This window comes from Dipodomys merriami, unplaced genomic scaffold (genome assembly GCF_024711535.1).
Source record: "Dipodomys merriami isolate MVZ:Mamm:240054 unplaced genomic scaffold, mDipMer1.0.p SCAF_143, whole genome shotgun sequence".
Lineage (NCBI taxonomy): Eukaryota > Metazoa > Chordata > Mammalia > Rodentia > Heteromyidae > Dipodomys > Dipodomys merriami.
The window spans coordinates 463017-484681 of NW_027202749.1; the positions used below are offsets into that span (position 1 = coordinate 463017).

Consider the following 21665-nt stretch of genomic DNA (forward strand, 5'->3'; position numbering starts at 1 on the left):
ATTTCAGTCACATTATTTGTTTCCAGTCAAGTTATTTTTTGCAAAGGATTCTGTAACACACACTGGAAAAAAAAATTGTGTTGGGAAAACTGAGCATTCACATCTAGAAAACTGAAAGTAGTTCCTTATCTCTCTCTCTGTATAAAAATCAATTCAAGGAAGTGGCACTGTGGCTCAAGTGGTAGAGTGCTTGCCTTGAGCTGAAAAGCTAAGGGACAGTGCCTAGGCCCAGAGTTCAGGCCCCACAACTGACTAAAAGAAAGAGAGAGGGGGGGAGGAGAGAGAGGGAGAGAGGGAGAGAGAGAGAGGGAGAGAGGGAGGGAGAAAAGGAGGGAGGGAGTTTGGTTTTTGGAAGTGGTGCTGTGGCTTAAGTGGTAGAATGCTTGCCTTGAGCTGAAGAGCTGAGGGACAGCCACCCAGGCCCAGAGTTCAAGCTCCACAACCAAAAACAAACAAAAAAAATCAACTCAAAATGGATCAAAGATCTTAATGTGATACCTAAAGCACTGAAATTACTACTGAAAAACATAGGAAAAACATCTGAAAATATAAAACTCTAATTCTCAGGAAATAAGAGCAAGACTTGACAAATGGGATTGTATAAAGAAACAACTGTCAGAATCAAGAGTCCCTGGAACTGGAGAAAATCTTTTCCAGCTATTCATTGGATAAAGCATTAATATCCAGCTGGGCGCTGGTGGCTCACATCTGTAATCCCAGCTACTCAGAAGGCTGAGATCTGAGGATCACGGTTCAAAGCCAGCCCGGGCAGGAAAGACTGTGAGACTCTTATCTCCAATAAACCACTAGAAAACCAGAAGTGGCGCTGTAGCTCATGTGGTAGACAGCTCGCTTGCCTTGAGCTGAAGAGCTGAGGGACAGAGCCCAGACCCGGAGTTCAAGCCCCACGACCGATGACAAAAAAAAAAAAAAAAATTAATATCCAGAATATATAAAGAGTTCCAAAAATGAATTATAAAACAACATAGTTTAATTAATAAAGGGGCAAATGAACAGACAGTTCTCAGTAGTACAAATGGCTAATAAATATATGGATGTTCAAGATCTTTAGCCACAAAGGAAATGCAAATCAAAACAATACTGTCACTCCTGTCAGAACAGCCATCATCAAGAAAACAAGTAACAACAAATGAGCCCTGTATATGCTGTTTGGTGATCATGTATATTATTAGGGCACTCTACGGAGATTATGGGAGTAAGTATGGAATTTCTTAATAAACAGCCAAGTTAAAGAATTAGCCAAGGTTCCCATCAATAGATTAATGGATAATGAAAATAGAGTATATAATATACAATACAGAATATTATTCAGCCATGAAACCGTATGATTTCCGGTAAATGAATGCACTGGAAATCATTAAGAAAAATAAGCCAAATTGAGAAAACCAGATATCACGTTTTCTCGCAAATATGGACTTCAGACCAAAAAACAGAATGACATGAGTGGAGCCAGGAGGAGGGAAGAGAGTGACAGGGGAGGAGGATGGAGCCATTATGTCCAAGTACTTTACACACACGTGTGAAAACAGAGTGAGTCCTGTTAGTTAGTTTAAAAGTAGGGAGGGAACAAGGCAGAGTGGCAGAGGAGATGGATTCAGCCAAAGAACATTATATGGTGTTCGCTTCGGCAACACATATACTAAAATTGGAACGATACAGAGAAGATTAGCATGGCCCCTGCGCAAGGATGACACGCAAATTCGTGAAGCGTTCCATATTTTATAAAACATTAAAAAAAAAAAGAACATTATATGCACATATGGAAGTGTCACAATGAAACCCCTTCACATAATTAATATATGCTCTTAAAAGAAGAAAGAAAAATAAAAGCTCGCTTTTCTGAAGAGGGAAAGGTGAGTCTGTGCTCTGGGCTGTCTCCCCACCCGTGGTGCGGGCTACAGTGCCCGTAAAGGAGCACTCTGCACGGCCACGCATGGCCACCGCCTCAACGCGCTGCGAGGGTGGGGGAGCAGGACTGTAGCGTCACCATTAGGGGCCTGAGTCTTTGGTCTCCACGGCCCCTTCTGCATTAGGGTCATGGAGGGCCCCACAGAGTTTCACATGCTCGTTTCTGTTTTTTTCCCTTTGGTTTTCCCACAGCAGCTTTTGCTCTGACAGAGTTTCTGCTAAGCCAAAGTGCCCTTTCCTTTCCTTCCCAGATTTTGGAGGGACAGAGATAGATGACTGTCTTGCAGAGGGGTTCTTACCTTTGTAGCTGCTCAGTCTGGAGCACTGATTTCCTAAGAGACACTTCCAACTGAGAGATCTGAACAGAAACAATTCTATCACCAGAAGACCCTGGAAAACGGCAGCTAAATTTCTAAACATCTCTATCAGATTTCCCAACAAGCCCAGTTCATTACGTCCTTAGCGATCAGGTTCTGAGGTCTATCGGTGCAGAGTGGAGTCAGTTGATGACCAGAGTGAATCAATGCTACAGGGTAATCAATGCTACTAGGACTCTGGTCTCAAAAGCCTGAGACACATTTGTGTACACACAGGCGATTTCAGGACCAAAATCAGTCTGGGCTTCTCCTGGTGCTTAGTTCTGTCTCTGTCGCTGTTACCCGGCACCTATGAGTTCTTGAGGTACTGACTTGACATGAGTCGTCGGATTCTATAGTGGTTTCTGTAAAGTGGAGCTCATATTTCCTGTCCTCTAGGTTTGCAGGGAGGACTGAGAAGGCAACAACACACAAAATTCCCAGGCAAGACAGGGCATAATGCAAGCAGGCTCCTGCTGCTTAGGGCGACATACAGAACCTGAGCACCCTGCAGGCCTGCTGCTTCCATACAGAGAAAAGGCACCAAGCTGGGGAAGCACATCTACATTTGAGGAGCACCCCAATTCCAGAGCTTCACAGCCGGGCCCTATAGCCTTCAGAGCCTTTGTTTTAAAGGACTTCTATTTAGTAAAACAAAGATGGGTGATCTGAGAGGCCTGGGTGCTACTCCCAGGCTCAGGAGGCCCAGCTTCAGCTGAGGAGGCCCAGATGACCACATGGGCATGCTTGTGTGGACGACATCCCAGAGGTCCCTGGGCAGGTGTTGTGGGCAAACAGACTGATGGTCAGGAGGACAGGAGACCATGACCCTAAAGGTAGAAAGCAAACACCACAGCAGTTCACCTACTCCTTTTAAGATTGTGAAGTTAGGGCTGAGAATGTGGCCTAGTGGTAGAGCGCTTGCCTACTATGCATGAAGCCCCAGGTTCGACTCCTCAGTACCACATACACAGAAAATGCAGAAGTGGCGCTGTGGCTCAAGTGGTAGAGTCCTAGCCTTGAGCTAGAGCTCAGGGACAGCGCCCAGGCCCAGAGTTCAGGCCCTAAGACTGACCAAAAAAAAAAAAAAGAATGTGAAGTTAGCTAACAGTGTGACATTTAAGTTAAAGGGTCAAACATTTCAAGTGGCAAGAGTTGAATTCAACTTACCTTTTCTCTATAGAAGGCCAACAATCTCCTCCGGTGTTTTTCTTGAAATTCTGAAATCTGAGAAGATGACATATGTCAGTTGCTGACATGCCTCTTGGAGACACGGAACTGTGGGTCATAGTGTTCTGTTTTACATGTACTTCTCTAACGAAGTCCTCCTGATAAAGACTTGGGGGGAGGGTACCGGGTTGGGTGCTGACTGCTTCCAGTGGGCAGTACACAGATGTTGCAGGAGTGAGCCACAAGCTCATCAAACGCAGGGGCAAGAGGAGCTGCTTCACACGAAGAGCTCCCGAATCCCCAGCTGTCTGTGTACCAAGCTGCCTTTCTTGTCTAAACTGCTTGGGTGGTATGCTCACTTTAGGGGATGGGACAGTTGACCCTACTGGGTCAACTGCTGTGTACATTATGTTATGAGGACAACAGTAGTTAGCTTGAAGAATGGCCATCTGCCTAAGTAGTACCAATCAGAGGACATCTTGAATCTGACACATAGATTTGGGTGGGGATGGAGAGCCAGGACAAGAAAGTCCAGCACGATTGGCAGGGCCCTGTCAGGACTCACAGAGACATGTACACCTAAAATAGTACTACCGTTAACCTCCCATTCTTCAGAGCCCAGTTCCATGTGTGCTGAGTATAGTCTGGGCTTCTGAGATCGATGAGAGTGAGGCAGCAGTGGTCTAAAACTTGGGGGAGAAAGCCATTTCCTGTGAGTGATGAAGCAGTAACCCACTGGTCACTGTTCCACCTAATGCTGCACTGATGAGTGCACAGCCCAGGCCGAGTGTGGGCCGAAGTAGAATTCAGAGTCTGCTACACACACAGCGTGGCTCACTTCACTCCACCCCAGCAATCTGTGCTTAACAACAGACACAGACAAGGGTCTGCATTCTGCCCACCCCTCACTGACCCTGTGGGGGAGCAGCAACCTCCTTTGCAGGGCCTGGATTTCCACTGGCTAGGACAGAGGGCTGCGAAGACGGGCTTGAAGCCTGCCGTCCCGTCAGAGGGCGAGATCCTACCCTCTCCAGCCTCCTGGGCTCTGATTCTACTTGTTTTTTTTTTTTTGGCAGGGCTCAGGTCTTTGTAAGACAAGGAAGGATGACAGACTTGGAGCTGCTTGAGCAGACGATTAAGAGCAGTGTGAAGTGAGTCCTGAGGCTGTTTTGCAGAAGTCCTCACCACAAGCACAGGTGGCGGCGTGTGGCATGTGTGCTGGGGGGGAGAAAGGTGGGAAGAAACTAGCGGAGAGAAGCTACAAGACAGGCAGGTCTCATGCTAACCAGGGAAGGTGCGTCAGGGGAGCCCCTTGCTACCTAGAGAGCTGGACTTCCGAGCCCGAGAGTCTCAGGAACATTAACTGAAAAACAGTGGAGCTGAGCACAGCTCATGTGGGGCCACACCGAAGTGCAAACAACAACAAAACTGATTAAATGCATGATGTAACAGCTGAAAATTTTGTGCTGCAAATGCTTGACCACCATGAAGATGGAATGAGCTCATAGAAGACAGAAAGTATTTGCCTATCCCACATCTCCAAGAGGCTGGTCTCTGGAGCAGAGCCACAGGCCTCCGCAATATGTGCTCTGGGCATCACAGAACTCAGTAAGCCTCGCTGCCACGACTCACCTGGGAGGTCTCCTGGGAGTACTTCTTACACAGACTGTCTATGCTCATAAACAACGTCTGGACATCAGAGCTGGTCTGAAGAGAGAGCAGATGATTCCATGTTTATTGTTTTAATAAAAACATCCAGCCTTTAGTGAAATAACTGTAGGTAACAGAGATGACCCAAATGACCAGCACTTTACCACTGCCAGGGAGGCTGCCCCTCTGAGGACCGTGCCAGGCAGAAACAGAGCTCAGAGGTAGAACCAGTTAGCAGCCACCAACCCCTCTAAGCTGCATTCTTCTATACCCCTGAAAATATGCTTTGAAATTATGGCAAAAAGAAAGGAGGTGGGCACCAGTGTCTCACACCTGCAATCCTAGTTACTCAGGAGGCTGAGATCTGAGGATCATAGTTTGAAACCAACCCAGGCAGGAAAGTCCATGAGACTCTTATCTCCAACTAAAATAAAAAAAGCCAGACGTGGAGCTGTGGCTCCAGTGGTACAGTGCTAGCCTTGAGCAGAAAAGCTCAAGGACAGTGCCCAGGCCCCGAGTTCAAGCACCAAAAAAGACAAAAAAATGGCAAAAAAAAAAAAAAAAAAAAGAGGAAAGGACATCTGTTCTGATACACAAAAACTGAGATGACTGATAACAAACAGATCAACAATGAAAAAATAGTAAAAGGAATGTGAGAGGACTTGGCACCCACAGCTTGGTACCAAGAGAAGCAATAAAAGGAATTCCCAGTAGGTAGAAAGTAATAATCCTGGTGGAAACAAAGAGAGTTCAAGAGGCAGTGAGGAGCAGGAAAATGGGGGAAACATGGGAAATCCAAATTAACAGTAGAAGTATACGGCCGTGCTGAGTCATGAGTTAGCACACAGAGAGAGCTGATACCTTATCAGTAGCACAAGAAGAAGGGGAGAGGGTGAATGAGAGAAAGCACTCTGTGGTCTCTGCACCACCAAGAAAACCCAGTTCATGATCATTCTATCTTAGACTGTGCTGTGTTGTCATTTAACAGAAGATCAAAAGATGGATAATTTATGAAACACAGAAGAAATGTACTTTTCACATTGCTGGAGTGGAAGTCCACCTCAAGTGCTAGATTCTAGTGAGGGCCTTCCTGTTGCATAGGCAGCAAAGGGACAGCAGAAGACCCAAGCCTTCTAGAATTCATACTGTCTGCTCATGAGGTAGAGCCTTGTGGCCTAAATCTCTTACCTGACCCATATCTCAGCACAGCTGATCAGATTAAAGCCCACATTTGAAGGAACTTGATGGTGAACATTCAAACCTCTCCAGCACCCATACATAAAAGTCTTCTTGCTCTGGATGTTAGCTATATTCTGATCATGACAACTTGAGTTATACACTTAAAATTTTTGTTCTTTTCTGTGTTAAACTTCAATAAAATTAATAGAAATAACTAAATATTCTCAAATGTTTGAGAATTAGTCAATATACTTTTGGATAACATATAAAGTCATAGAAGAAACTATACAGAAATTTTAAAGTCTAAAGATAATAAAGCTATAACACAAACAGATACATGTAGTATAGGCAAAGATGAACATATAGGGAAAGCTATAACTTTGTAATGTAAATATTAAAAAGAAAAGAGTGGAAATTGATGCGAGGTACTCATTTTAAAGAGAAAAGGAAGCCAGACTTCCAAATGGAAGCCTGTAATTCCAGAACTCCAGAGGCTGAATCAGGAGGATAGAGAGCTCAAGGGAACACTGGAATAACACAATGAAGTCTTCCCTTTCAAAAAAGGAAAGAAGGAAAGGAAGAAAGGAGAAAACAAGAAAAAAGGAAAATATAAACTCAATAAATCATTTCAATATTGTCAAGAAAAAAAGAGAAGTTACAATAATACTGTTAAAATGAAAAGGAACATTATAGACCTTCCTTAGAGACATTAAAAATATGAGGATTGGGGGTGGGAAGGTGGCTCGGTGGTAGAGCGCTTGCCTTGCATGCCTGAGGCCCTGGATTCGATTCCTCACCACATAAACAAAAAGAAAAAAGTCAGAAATGGGCTATGGCTCAAGTGGTAGAGCGCTAGCCTTGAGCTGAAGAGCTGAGGGACAGTGCCCAGGCCAAGAGTTCAGGCCCCACGACCGGAACTCCCCCCCAACAAATAAAAAAAAAATGAGGATTGCAAACATGTTGATAAGGAAATTTAAATTTTAATGAAATGCACAAATTCTTAGGAAAACACAACTTATATTAACGCAAAAAGAATTAGGAATTTTGGATAGTCCCATATTTAATAAACCAAATCCCTAGTTCCAAAAAATCTCCAAACAGAACACCTTCAGAACCCAAATATTGCCAGTCCTGAATTCTGTCGAACACATTTTAAGAAATAAACTCAATCTTACAAAAAAACTCAGAGAGCAAACGTCAAAAGACATTAACTTTAATTCATTTTATGAAGCCCTATTAACTATGCTTTATTACAACTTGAAAATTGCACTACAAAAAAGGAAAATTTGATGCATTATAGTAAAATCACTAACTATACAAAATAAAGACAGAATATTGAAAGCAGCAAAACAGAGGAGACAAGTAACTTACAACAGCAAGCCCCTTAGATTAACAGTCAATTTCTCAATATACATACTGAATGCAATGAGACTGTGAAAAGATGTAATTCAAGTCCTAAAGACAACAACTGATGGCCTAGATTACTTTGCCTAGTGAAACTATACAAGAAAATTGATGGGGAAATAAAAATCCTCCATTGTAAACAAAAGCTAAAGAACTCATGACTACTAAAATAGCACTGCAAAAGATATTTAAGGGGGGCTGGGAAGGTGGCTCAGTGGTAGAGCACTTGCCTTGCATGCATGAGGCCCTGGGTTCGATTCCTCAGCACCACATAAGCAAAAAGAAAAAAGCCGGAAGTGGCGCTGTGGCTCAAGTGGTGGAGCGCTCGCCTTGAGCTGAAGAGCTGAGGGACAGCGCCCAGGCCCAGAGTTCAGGCCCCATGACTGGGCCCCCCCCCCAAAAAAAAAAAGATATTTAAGGGAACCCTACTCACAGAAGGAAAAAAACCAAAAGAGCACAGGGAACAATAAACAGTACTAGATAAGTGGATTAGCAAACCAGGAAGAAAGAAGCAAACATCACAAAATGATGGGAAATAGGGCACAGCTCTCAATGTTAACACTCAACATTAATGGTCTTTACTCTCCAATCAAAAAACAGAATGAAAACTTGGATCCAAGAGAAACACATGCCACTGACAAAGACAAGCACAGGCTTCATGCGGAAGGACAGAAAAAGGTCCTGCAAGCCAACCGAGCCAGAAAATGGGCAGAAAGAGCAACACTTGTGTCTGATACAACAGACTTCAATCTAAAATCAGTCAGAAAAGACAGAGAAGGTTGCTTCATATTAATACTAAAGAGAACAATCCGTGAGGAAATTTCAGTTTTTAACATGTATGTGCCGAGAACAATCACTCCCAGGTTCACTAAACACGTCCTCCTGGACTAACAAGTGCTGATAGATTCCAGCGCATAATAGTTGGAGACCTTAATACTCCAGTTTTGCCACTAGGTTATCCAAACAAAAAGTCAACAAAACAAACTTCAGAATTAAACGACAACATAGACCGCATGGATCTAACAGGGATCCAGAAAGTATTTCACCCAATGGTGACACAAACTATGGGACTTTCTCAACAGATCGCATCCTAAGACATGTAGGAAGGCTGACAAATGCAAGGAAGCTGGAGCGGCGTCTTGTGTTCTGTCTGACCACAATGGGGTTAAACTAGAGCTCAAAAGTACAAGCAAAACCAAAACAAAACCCTTCATCTTGATTGATGTAGAAAAAGGCTTTGACAAAATCTAGTATCATTCCATAATAAAAAATTTGAAGATCCTAGAAACAGAAGGGATGTATCTGAACATAATAGTCCATATATGACTAGTCTACAGCCAATATCATATTAAATAGGGAAAAACGGATATCCTTTCCCCTAAAGTCAGGAATGAGATAAGGATATCCATTCTCCCCACTCCTGTTATATATATATTGCTAGAATTTCTAGCTAGAGCAATAAGGCAGGAGAAAGAAGTAAAAAGGACTTAAATAGGAAAAGAAGAAATCAAATTATCGTTCTTTTCTAAATAGATCCTATACATTCTCATAAAACAATCTCTAAAACTGAAAAATACCTTTACAGAGGTAGCAGGATATACAATCAATGCTAAAAAATCAATAGCTTTAGCTGGGCACAGGTGGCTCACTCCTGTAATCCTAGCTACTCAGGAGGCTGAGATCTGAGGATTGTAGTTCAAAACCAGTCTAGGCAGGAAAGTCCGTGAGACTCTTTATCTCCAATTAACCACCAGAAAACCAGGAGTGGTGCTGTGGCTTAAGTGGTAGAGTGCTAGCCTTGAGCTGAAGAGCTCAAGGACAGAGCCCAGGCCCAGAGTTCAAGCCCCATAACCAAAAAAACAAAAACAAAAACAAATAGTTTTTCTGTATACCAACAATGAGTAGGCTGGGAAAGAAATAAGGAAAAGAATTCTATTAGCAATATCCCCCAAGAAACAAAATACTTACGCATTAACCAAGAAAAGATCTCTATAATTAAAACTATAAAACCTTGAAAAAATTGAAGGAGACATCAGGAGACAGAAAAACCTGCCATGAGCAAGGATTGGTAAATACCATGAAAACAGTCATACTGCTAAAAGCATTCCATAGATTCAATACAAAATTCTAATATCATTCTTTACATAATCAGAGAAATCAATCTAAAAATGTATGTGGAATTATAATAAACCCAGAATAGCAAAAGTAATTGTAAGTAAAATGGCTACCAGTATAAGCACTACAGTATTAGACTTCAAACTATACTACAGAGCCACAGTTACAAAAACAGAACTGAAGGCCAATCAAACAGTAAAGAAGGCCCAGGAATAAAAACAGAGCTACAATCAGCTAAATTTTGACAAAGAAGTCAGAAACATACAATGGAGAAAAGACAGACTCCTCAACAAATGGTGCTGGGAAAACTGTCTATCCATTTGCAGGAGACTGAAATGGGACCTCTCTGTCTCAACCTGTATAAAAATCAACTCCGGTTGGCTCAAAGTAAAAGCTGAAACTTTACATCTCCTACAGGAAAATATATGGAAAAGTCTGGAATATAGTCATAGATAATTGTATTCAGAATATGACTTCAGATGCCCAGGGGGTTGGAGCAAGGATTGGCAAGTCAAATTACATAAAAAGTTTCTGCAGAGCAAAAGAAACAGTCAATAGGATTATGAGACAGAATGGGAGAAAGTCTTTGTGTTAATCTTTGATTAATGATTAATATTCAGAATTACAAAGAGCTCAAAAAAATTAAAGAGCTAAAGAAAAAGTAGGTCTTCCCTATGACTCTACCACACCACTATTGGACACACACTAGGAAGATACCTGCATAGCCATGTGTATTTCAGCACTGTTCACAATAACCAGATGATAGAATCAGCTGAGGTACCCAACAACAGATGAATGGATAAAGTAGATAGTGTGTATGAATGCGTGTACACATCATGCATACATACAAAAATATGTATATACATTACATATGATGCATATATTAAACAGCACTAAAAAATGAAATCATGACATCTGAAGGAAAATGGATGCAATTGGCAGACATAATTTTTCCATGATTATTTTTTTGGTGCCAATACTAGGGGTTAAACTCAAGGGCTAGACCCTGTCCCCTAGGTTTCCTGCTCAAGATAGGTACTCTACCACTTGATCCACAGCTCTCCTGGCTTTTGGGTGGTTAACTGGAGATAGAAATCTCACGGACTTTCCTTTCCTGGCTGTCTTTGAACTGTGATCCTCAGATCTCAGCCTCCAGAGTAGCTAGGATGACAAGTGTAAGCCTCTTGTACCCAGTGGAAGACATAATTTTGAGCCAAGCTAAAAAAATTAAGTTTTCATCTATATGTGAAAGCTAGACCTAAACGACACACAATATGCATGGATATGTGTGTACATATATTTCTATATGCATATCCATTTACATAACATGGATCTAAGGGACTACTTAGGAGGAGAGAGTTTTGAAAAGGGGAAGAAAAAAATACACAGTGAATAATTTTAAAATACCGTCTGAAAGAGACTAAGAAAGGTTAGAATAAGTGTTTCGCAACTGTAAGATTAGAACATGGGAAGTTGTTGAGATTGTCTGGGGCAGGGGTAAGGTAGAGTGATAGAGGGGATGAGATTGGTTGGAACATATTGGAAACAAACTCACCACTTCATAACTAATGTAAACTAAGAAAAATGCTGACATAGGTTAAAAAAATTAAAAGGAGCCGGGCGCCGGTGGCTCTCGCCTACTCTGGAGGCTGAGATCTGAGGATCACGGTTCAAAGCCAGCCTGGGCAGGAAAGTCCGTGAGACTCTTATCTCCAATAAACCACTAGAAAACCTTAAGTGGCACTGTGGCTCAAATGGTAGAGCACTCACCTTGAGTTCAAGAGCCGAGGGACAGCGCCCAAGCCCAGAGTTCAAGCCCCACGACCAACCAAAAAAAAAAATTAAAAGGAAATGCTTCAACTCATATTGATTTTAGCCAAGAGCCAGTAGCTCACACCTGTAATCTTACCTACGCAGGAAGCTGAGATCTTGGTTCGAAGCCAGCCTGAGCTGGAAAGTCCATAAGAATCTTAATTTTTCTCCAACTAACTGCCAAAAAAAAAGCTGGAAGTGGAGCTCTGGCTCAAATTATAGAGTGCCAGCTGAGAGCAAAACAGCTAAGGGACAGTGTCTAAGCCATCCCAGGGTGGATGGGTGTGCATGTGCAAACTCACCCATGCACAAACACACACACACACACACACACACACACACACACATACACTCACAATCAAATTTTAGAGATTTCAACTTACATGTTTTGAGAGCAAAATGGTATGGCAAGGAACTTTACAAATTAAGCATTCATTTTTACCTAGAAAATAAAAGCAAATTTAATTATAAACTATGTTTATAAATTATAAACTGTTTATACCAACCAGTATTTTAAAATATGTATAAATGATGAATTTAAATTTCAGTGTTCTTCAAGAAACATGTAGCACCAGGCACCTTAATATACTGCTGACCACTGTTCACCATGTTTACAATAAAGAAAATATTATACATTGGGCTGGGAATGTGGCTTAGTGGTAAAGTGCTTACCTAGTGTGCATAACGCCCTGTTTTTGATTCCTCAGTACCATATAAACAGAAAAGGCCACAGGTGGCACTGTGGCTCAAGTGGTAGAGTGCTAGCCTTGAGCACAAAAGCTCAGGTACAATGACCAGGCTTTGAGTTCAAGCCCCAGAACTGGTGTGTGCGGACATACACACACATAATCTGTTCACACATTTGTGCCAGCAGGTTCTAAACTGTCAAAATCTCTAACCAGTCAATTATTTCCATGGACTGAATATTAGATGTCCCATGATTCTTGAGCGTTGAGTTATTATGTATTTCAATCTTCTGCAAAGAAATGACTTAATGCGGAAAGTTTTAAATGTCCACATAGTTTTGCTTAGCTAATTAAAGGAAATCAAGATTTGTCTTAATTTTCTCATCTGAGTGGAGGAAGTTGTTGGTAGAGAAAATTTTCCCTTTCAGGAAGCTTTGCAAGCAATCTATTGCATTTATATAGCCATAGCAGAGGCAGGAAGACCTACAGTTTGAGGCTAGCCTGGCTATCTAGCATGTTCAAGGCCAGCCTAAGGTACCTAGTGATGCTGTCTCAAAAACAAACAAACAAACAAACTGGTGCCAAAGGTTCACGCCTGCAATCCTTGCTACTGAGGAGGCTGAGATCTGAGGACTGAGGTTCAAAGCCAGACTGGACAGGAAAGTCCTTGAGATTCTTATTTCCCGTTAACTACCACAGAATTGTGAAGTGGAGCTGTGGCTCAAGTGGTTGAGCACCGGTGTGGAGAGGATAAAGCTCAGGGGAAGCGCCAGGTCTGGCACAGAAAATTAAAATTTTAAACAAGGGGGGCAATTTGATGTCCAGCACCTCTAAACAAGCAAAATCTCCAAAACAAATAAAACTATGCGATTTATGTACATATACAAACAAAAAATTTCAAGATGGCACTTCAACATATCAAAGTTGTTCTGGCTAAGTAGTGACCAGAAAATTTGCCAAACCAACCAAACAAACAAAAACCATCCCTCTGATGAGTGCAGAGGAAATGCACCATTGAATCAAATGCTACTACAAGCCAGGTACCAGCGTCTCACACTTGTAATCCTTACTCAGGTGGCCAAGACCTAAGGATCTCAGTTGGGAGCCAGCATAGGCAGGGAAGTCCATCAGACTCTTATCTCCAATTAAGTGCCAGAAAAGGTGGAAGTGGAGCGGTGGCTCAAGTGGTAGAGCACTAGCCTTGAACACAAAAGCTCAAGCCAGAGCCCAGGCCCTGAGTTCAAGCCCCAGGACTGGAACAGAAAAAGAAAAAAAAGGAAAGGAAGCACCTACAGAAAGGTTTTATTTGTTCAAAGTAACCAGTGCTATTGGTGAAACAAAAACAAAAAAAACTGTCTCAGCAAGTCTAATACTACTTTAAAAACAACTTATCAAACTTTATTTTTCTTAGAATGTAGTTTTACACCATTAATTTTTAAAACTCAGATTTTATATATACATGTTCGCACATATCAACAATGCAAACATTTACTGAGCTTCATCTTCTGGGCAAGAACGCCAAATTAGTCTTTCTTCGTAAGAACAAATTGCAATTTGAGGACACTTCATGTTTGCCTCTTTGCCAGCACCAAGTCAGCTCCATCTGAATCTTTCCATTTCTTGAGAAACATCAATTCTCCACTATCTGTGGCACCAATTATTTGTTCAGGATCAGACCCCTGGCAAAGCTCCTCTGTCAGCAGTATCTTTTCTTCTTTGATCTGCTATAATCAGCTTCACTGTTAGAGATAGATTTTCTTTTTGTACCACTACCAGCTTTTTGTGAATTATGAAATGTTCCCATTGATTTTGGACTACCTAAATTTTCTTCAGGCTCCCAAGTGTTGCCAGCATCTGTAAACCCCTTCCACTTCAGGAAATACTCTGCCTTCCTATCACTACACGTTGGTGTAGTACTTTTTCCACAACCCATTCTTTAGGCTCTGCTTCTTCAACTTTTTATTCCTTCAATTTGCACCCCCAGCCCGCATTTCCAGTAATGCCCTTTTAAATTGCAGACTTGCAGAGGTCTTGCTCACCCTCTAGGCTCCTGCAGCATTTCGGGCCTGTGCACTCAGCTCCAGACACATCCCAGGTGAGGGGCCTCAGTGCACCCATTTCAAAAGACAGAGGACGAGGCTGTGCGTCTTGGTGCATTTGGACAATTATATGGCACCCCTTTGTTTTGCAAATGTGTCTTCAAACACTGGCCATGAAGATAAACAATTCTTTTTTTTTTTTTTTTTTGTTGTTGGTCGTGGGGCTTGAACTCTGGGCCTGGGCGCTGTCCCTCAGCTCTTCAGCTCAAGGCGAGCACTCTACCACTTGAGCTACAGCGCCACTTCCAGATTTCTGGTGGCTTATTGGAAAGAGGAGTCTCATGGTCTCTCCTGCCCGGGCTGGCTTTGAACCGCGACCCTCAGATCTCAGCCTCCTGAGTAGCTAGGATTACAGGCGTGAGCCACCAGCTCCTGGCGAAGATAAACAATTCTTAATGATAAATCTATACTAGCAAAAGTCCCTGGAGAGATGAGTCACAGATTTGTGGATTCCAGTGCTTCTGGCTCTCAAAGAAATATCCTATCATCTACTGGAGAAAAAAGAAGCCCCAGTCCTGACCTACCTCCATTTCCCTGCCCTCTCCTCGCACTTACCTACCTACCAAGAAACAACTCAGGGCCCTCTGCCTCCTCCTCCTCTGTCTTGGAGAGGTTTCCTCCAGCCCAAGTCTGTGTGGTCATGCCCCTCTGAGTCCACAGCATCTTACAAAGTAGCAGCCTCATGTGTTAGGAGTGGCCCTCTTCTAACAGCTCCAAAATGGCCTCGATTCTCTCTTCTTATAAAACTGTCACTATCCCCTCTCCACCCACCTTCCTCAGTGTGTTCTCACTACTCTCACTTCCACTATGTATTCATGGGGAAGGAAAATACCTGTTTGCACTGTCAGGTTACAGAACTGACTCATAAAAACCTAAGTGTTCTATTAGGGGAGGAAGGATGAGAAAATGGAGGGGAAGTCACTTACAACTCACTGACAAAGTGCTTGATTTGTATTTCTGTGTGCGTACACACATGTACATGTGCACACCAGTACTAATGCTTCAACTAGTAGCTCTCATTACACTTTTCTGCTCACAGATGGTGTTCAACAGCTCAGCCACACCTCCAATTTCAGCTTTTTAAAAAATTTTTTGGGTCCGGTCGTGGGGCCTAAACTCTGGGCCTGGGTGCTGTCTCTCAGCTCTTCAGCTCAAGGCTAGCGCTCTACCACTTGAGCCACAGTGCCACTTCCAGCTTTTTTCTTTTTGTTTATGTGGTGCTGAGGAATCGAACCCAGGGCCTCATGCATGCAAGGCAAGTGCTCTATCACTGAGCCACCTTCTGGGTGACTGGAGATAAAAGTCTCTGTTTGCCAGAAATGGCTTTGAACCCTGATCCTCTTATTTCTGCCTCCTGCAGAGCCTGTGCCTAGCCCGAGTTATAGGCAAAAACCATCAGCAACCGGCTTTAGTGATTGGTATTGAATACATAAACTATGCTGACAAGTTGACTAAAAAATATTCTTTTGATAAACGTCTGTGAAAGTACCCATATGAGTAATGATCAAAAAATGTAAAGAGCCACAAATGTATGAAAAGAAAATCCAAGCTATTAATGAGGGATGCAAAAGTGGGGAAAACACATATGCACAGAGAACCTAGACGGGCACACTCTCTGCAAGGCACACTGGTCCACTTTGAACATGCATGCCACACCTCCGCATTTCCACCCTAGGAAATTTCAAAGGGAAAAAATCAACTGAAAAGTAGGTATGTAACAGCCAAATGTCATAAAATACAAATGTCTTTTAGTAGGGAATCAAGTAGCTTAAGGCATAGTAACTAAAGTATATTTTACATAAAATGATGATACAGATTTATCTTAAGAGGGCAAGAGGCCTATGTTCTAGTGAGCAATAAAAGTAGATTTCTAAATGGTATGTATACCATTTTTTTTTGTCTTCAAAATTGCATCTAAGGAGAAAGTCTGAGAGGTTAGGGAGCTTACGAAACTCTTCCCACCATCCTCTCAGTATCTCAGGTCATCAGTGATCTTTGGCTTAACCAGTGACACATCAAACACTAATTCTTTGACTTCATTGCAAAGTCCAGTTTTGTTGACACCTACATTTTATTTCACTCACCTTCTTTCCCTTATCTTCACTTTCTTCGAATCACACTCAGGAATTCCCAAATTGTCTCCCTTTTGGTACTCTCCACATTCCAGGAACTTCAACTATTACCTATGTGTGGTTGGCTCCCAAAATATATCCCTGGTTCTCCAGATGTAACTGCCACCTCCCCCTCCCCCCCAGAGCTGCCCTTTCCATTCTCTCCAGGTCCCCTTGCCAGTGTCCAGTTCTCTGTCTTCCTCCACTCAACTCTGATGAGTTGCTCTATTCTCTCCAAACACCACTGCTCTTCAGGGCACGGGTCTGTCCCCATTTGCTTCCTCAATCTTCCACTGTACAGCGTCCCCTGACCTCTCACTCAACTACTTTTCATCCATTCATCCTTTTTCTGTGTGTGCCGGTCCAGGGGCAGAACTCAGGGTCTGGGTGCTGTCCCTGAGCTTCTTTTGCTCAAAGTTAAGAGTGTTATCCGTGAGCAACAGCTCCGTGTGTGTGTGTGTGTGTGTGTGTGTGTGTGTGTGTGTGTGTGTGTGTGTGTGTGTGTGTGTGTGTGTGTGTGTGTGTGTGTGTGTGTGTGTGTGTGTGTGTGTGTGTGTGTGTTACAGATAAACGTCTCACGACGTTTTCCCCAGGCTGGCTTTGAACTGCAACTCTCCGACGTGCCTTCCCAGGGGAGGTAGGGGCCTCGGCAGGGACCCCGTGAAGATTCATCTCGCGGCCACTGACTTCATGCCATCTGATCCGGGGACCGCAGCAACCGGCTTCCTGCCCGCGGCCCCGGCCCCGGCCCCGTGCTGTCACCGGCCTCCCCAATGCCGGCCTGCGGCGCTCACCTCACCCGCCAGGCCACACCCGGACCCCGCGCCCCGGCGGGCACTCCATGCGGCCCAACTCCATGCGACTCACACGCGCGGCCTCCGCCGCGTCCCCACCAAGGCCGGCCTCCCACACGGGGCCTGCCCTCTGCACCAGCACCGCCCCACGCGTGTCCCCACCAAGGCCGGCCTCCCACACGGGGCCTGCCCTCTGCACCAGCACCGCCCCACGCGTGTCCCCACCAAGGCCGGCCTCCCACACGGGGCCTGCCCTCTGCACCAGCACCGCCCCACGCAGGTGTCCCCCCTACGGGCACCCCCCACGCAGCCTCCCCACGCGGTCCCCCCACGCGGCCCCCCCACGCGGCCGGCCCTCCCCACGCAGCCTCCCCCACGCGGCCCCCCCACGCGGCCCCCCCACGCGGTCCCCCACGCAGCCTCCCCCACGCGGTCCCCCCACGCGGCCCCCCCACGCGGTCCCCCACGCAGCCTCCCCCACGCGGCCCCCCCACGCGGCCTCCCCACACAGCCCTCCCCACGCGGTCCCCCCACGCGGTCCCCCACGCAGCCTCCCCCACGCGGCCCCCCCACGCGGCCCCCCCACGCGGCCTCCCCCACGCGGTCCCCCCACGCAGCCTCCCCCACGCAGCCTCCCCCACGCGGCCCCCCCACGCGGCCTCCCCACACAGCCCTCCCCACGCGGCCCCCCCACGCAGCCTCCCCACGCGGCCCCTCCCATGCGGCCGGCCCTCCCCACGCGGCCTCCCCACGCAGCCCACCACGCGGCCCACCACGCGGCCCCCCCACGCAGCCTCCCCCACGCGGTCCCCCCACGCAGCCTCCCCACGTGGCCCCCCACGCGGTCCCCCCACGCAGCCCCCCCACGCGGCCTCCCCCACCCCCGCGCGGCCCCCCCACGCGGCCTCCCCCACCCCCGCGCGGCCCCCCCACGCGGCCTCCCCACCCCCGCGCGGCCCCCCCCACGCGGCCCTCCCCACGCGGCCCTCCCCACGCGGTCCCCCCCACGCGGCCTCCCCCACCCCCGCGCGGCCCTCCCCACGCGGCCCTCCCCACGCGGTCCCCCCCACGCGGCCTCCCCCACCCCCGCGCGGCCCCCCCCCACGCGGCCCTCCCCACGCGGTCCCCCCCACGCGGCCTCCCCACCCCCGCGCGGCCCTCCCCACGCGGCCCTCCCCACGCGGTCCCCCCCACGCGGCCTCCCCCACCCCCGCGCGGCCCCCCCCCACGCGGCCCTCCCCACGCGGTCCCCCCCACGCGGCCTCCCCACCCCCGCGCGGCCCTCCCCACGCGGCCCTCCCCACGCGGCCCTCCCCACGCGGTCCCCCCCACGCGGCCTCCCCCACCCCCGCGCGGCCCCCCCCACGCGGCCCTCCCCACGCGGTCCCCCCCACGCGGCCTCCCCACCCCCGCGCGGCCCTCCCCACGCGGCCCTCCCCACGCGGTCCCCCCCACGCGGCCTCCCCCACCCCCGCGCGGCGGCCCGCCCGCCCGCCCTGACCTTGGCCGAGGCAGGCGTCGCAGAACACGTGCCCGCAGTTGGTGAGGCTGAAGGACGACTTCCCGCGCGGCGGCTGGAAGCAGTGGTTACAGAACACGCAGGTGGCCATGCCCGGCGCGTGGACGCGGCCCGGCGCCGAGGACCACGCGAGGCCGAAGGCGCAGGGACGCACGGCCGGGCAGCGGCGGTTCTGCGCCTGCGCCTGCTCTGCGCCTGCTCTGCGCCTGCGCACACTCCGCGCCTGCGCAGAGCAGCGTCGCGCCGCCTTCCCGCCAATTCCCCAGGTGTGAGGCGCGCCACGCCGCCCAGGGCGGCCGCGGAGCTCGGGCCTCGAGGGTCTCGGTCCCGTAGAACGGTGAGGCACGGCGTGGGCCAGGCCGCCTGTCCTGGCGCCGGGAGGGCGGAGCGGGCTGCCCGTGGTTGGGCTCCGGCTTTGGGCCCCCGAGAGGGAGGGACAGCTGGGGTCGCGGTCGGGGTCTACTGCGGGGTGAGAGGGAGGCCCGGGGCCGGGGGGCGGGGCGCTGCGTGAGGGGGGCCGGACAACGGGGCCGGACGACGGGGCAGGGGGGGCGCTGCGTGAGGGGGGCCGGACGACGGGGCAGGGGGGGGCGCTGCGTGAGGGGGGCCGGACGACGGGGCAGGGGGGGCGCTGCGTGAGGGGGGCCGGACGACGGGGCCGGGGCGGGGACGCTGCGTGAGGGGGGCCGGACGACGGGGCAGGGGGGGGTGCTGCGTGAGGGGGGCCGGACGACGGGGCGGGGGGGGGGGTGGCTGCGCCGGGCACCGGGAGGGCTGAGCAGGGCCGGCCCGCCTGGGTTTTGTCTCTGGGGTGACCCCGGCCCTGTTAGGAGGCCGTCCTGCGGGAGCCACACACCCCGTCTTTCCGCTCCACTACTTCTCAGATGAGGCCTCGCCTTCGTGGTCTAGCAGGCCTGGACGGTGGGTCTCCTGGTTATGCTTCCTGGACGTCTGGACGCTAGGTGCACGTCACCACACCTGTCCTTGGGGGGGGAGGGGTCTTGTCTTGGGAACTTTTTGCCCAGGCAGGTCTGAATCTCGGTTCCTCCAACTTCTTCCACCCATGAATGAATTCCATAAGATGTTGGATTCTCTCCGTGGCTTTATACAGTCTGCGAGGACTGGTGGAGGCCATGTCAGAAAACTTAGTTCAGATCGTTTTGGGGCTGTTTACTTATGTGAAGAAAGTAATTATCTTTCAGGGAATCCTCCTCCGCCCCCCCCATCCTCCTCCCCCGTCCTCCCCCTTAAAAATTCAGAATGACTTCCAGTAGAATGCAGTAGGAGTTCTTGCTCTGTGCAATACTGTGAGTCATGCCATCACGTGTCTGATGCTGCGGTGGCTCACACTTGTCATCCTCGCTACTCAGGAGGCTGAGATCTGAGGATTGTGGCTTAGAGCCAGCCCAATCAAGAAAGTCTGTAAGATTCCTATCATTAATTAACCACCAAAAAGCCCGAAGTGGAGCTGTGGCTCATGTTGTAGAGCACCAGCCTTGAAGAGAGCTCAGGTTCAGAACCCTGGCCCTAAGTTCAAGCCCCAGCACTGGCACCAAAAAGTGTCTGATTTCCAATTTGATGTGCTATGTGTGTAAACTCAAGCTAAGTCAGGTTTTTAAGACTTACTATGAAATATATCAGTAACTATATCAAGTGCATTTTAAAATGAGGATTTAGTCAGGTATCAGTGGCTAGCTCCATTCATCATAGCTACTCAGGAGGTTTCGATCCTAAGGATCATAGTTCAAAGCCAGCTCAAGAAGAACAGTCTCATTCCATCTCCAAAAATAACCACCTAAAATCTTTGCTGGAGGCATAGCTCAGTGTACCACCAGCTGAGTAAATAAGCCAGATCTTGAGTTCAATGTATCAGCAATAAAGTAATTTATTAGTTAATTTTAGAAAAGTCCAAGGGCAAAACTCAGGCCCCGAGTTCAAGTCCTAGGACAGGCACACACACACAAAAGATAGTGTTTTAGTTTTCATTTTTGGTTTTGAGAAAAATATCTCCTTTGTTGATCTTGACTCCCAAAGAGTTGGCATTATAGGTGCAAGCCACCATACTCAGTTTGACAGTTGGGTTGTTTTTTTTTTGGGGGGGGGGTGGTCCAGTCGTGGGGCCTGGGTGCTGTCCCTCAGCTCTTCAGCTCAAGGCTAGCACTCTACCACTTGAGCCACAGCGCCACTTCCATTTATCGGTGGTTAATTGGAGCTAAGAGTCTCATCGACTTTTCCTTCCCTGGTTGGCTTTGAACCGGTATCATTTCTCAGCCTCCTGAGTAGCTAGGATTACATGTATGAGCCACCAGTTCCCACCTAGTTGGGTTTTTGTTGTTGTTGTTAGTTTTTTAATGGTACTCAGGGCCTTTTTGATGGTAAATGGAAGAGATAAAAGAAGTTTAAGGGGCTGGGAAGGTAGCTCAGTGGTAGAGCACTTGCCTTGCATGCCTGAGGCCCTGGGTTCGATTCCTCAGCACCACATAAGCAAAAAGAAGAAAGCCGGAAGTGGCGCTGTAGCTTAAGTGGCAGAGCGCTAGCCTTGAGCTGAAGAGCTGAGGGACAGTGCCCAGGCCCAGAGTTCAGGCCATACAACCAGACCCCCCCCCAAAAAAAGTTTAATAAGCAGGCTGACCTTTTGATAGTTTTGTTCTTTGAGTATTTGCGCAATTTAAGTATTTGTCCAATAAGATACCTTTATTTACTTTGTCCTTTGCTAGAACAGTTGCTGTCATATTTTCCAACTTGATTATCTAAGTGGATACACTGTACAGTGCTTGCTAGGCAAGTACCTTAGCCCTTTTCTGCTTTAGTAATTTTCAGGCTAGGGTTTTACATTTTTGT

The 21665-nt window shown here is 47.5% G+C and overlaps 1 protein-coding gene, 1 non-coding gene and 1 pseudogene across 3 annotated transcripts in view; 1 reads left to right on the forward strand and 2 right to left on the reverse strand.

Moving 5' to 3' along the window:
• The window catches only part of Rnf212 (ring finger protein 212), a 35766-nt gene extending 16826 nt beyond the window's left edge, over positions 1-18940 (reverse strand). For both annotated transcript variants that reach the window (XM_070021591.1, XM_070021590.1), the window contains exons 1-5: positions 18807-18940; positions 11999-12057; positions 5088-5162; positions 3456-3512; positions 2229-2287 (exon numbers count right to left, since the gene is read on the reverse strand). In XM_070021591.1, the coding sequence (XP_069877692.1) occupies positions 2229-2287; positions 3456-3512; positions 5088-5162; positions 11999-12057; positions 18807-18915 (359 nt within the window). In that variant the 5' untranslated portion in view covers positions 18916-18940. The remainder of the gene's footprint in view (positions 1-2228; positions 2288-3455; positions 3513-5087; positions 5163-11998; positions 12058-18806) is intronic.
• On the forward strand, positions 1637-1743 carry LOC138826552 (U6 spliceosomal RNA). The gene has a single exon (XR_011371743.1). It is a non-coding gene; the product is annotated as a U6 spliceosomal RNA (small nuclear RNA).
• Positions 13790-16785, reverse strand: LOC138826460 (chromobox protein homolog 3 pseudogene; annotated as a pseudogene).
• Positions 18941-21665: the final 2725 nt, after the last annotated feature.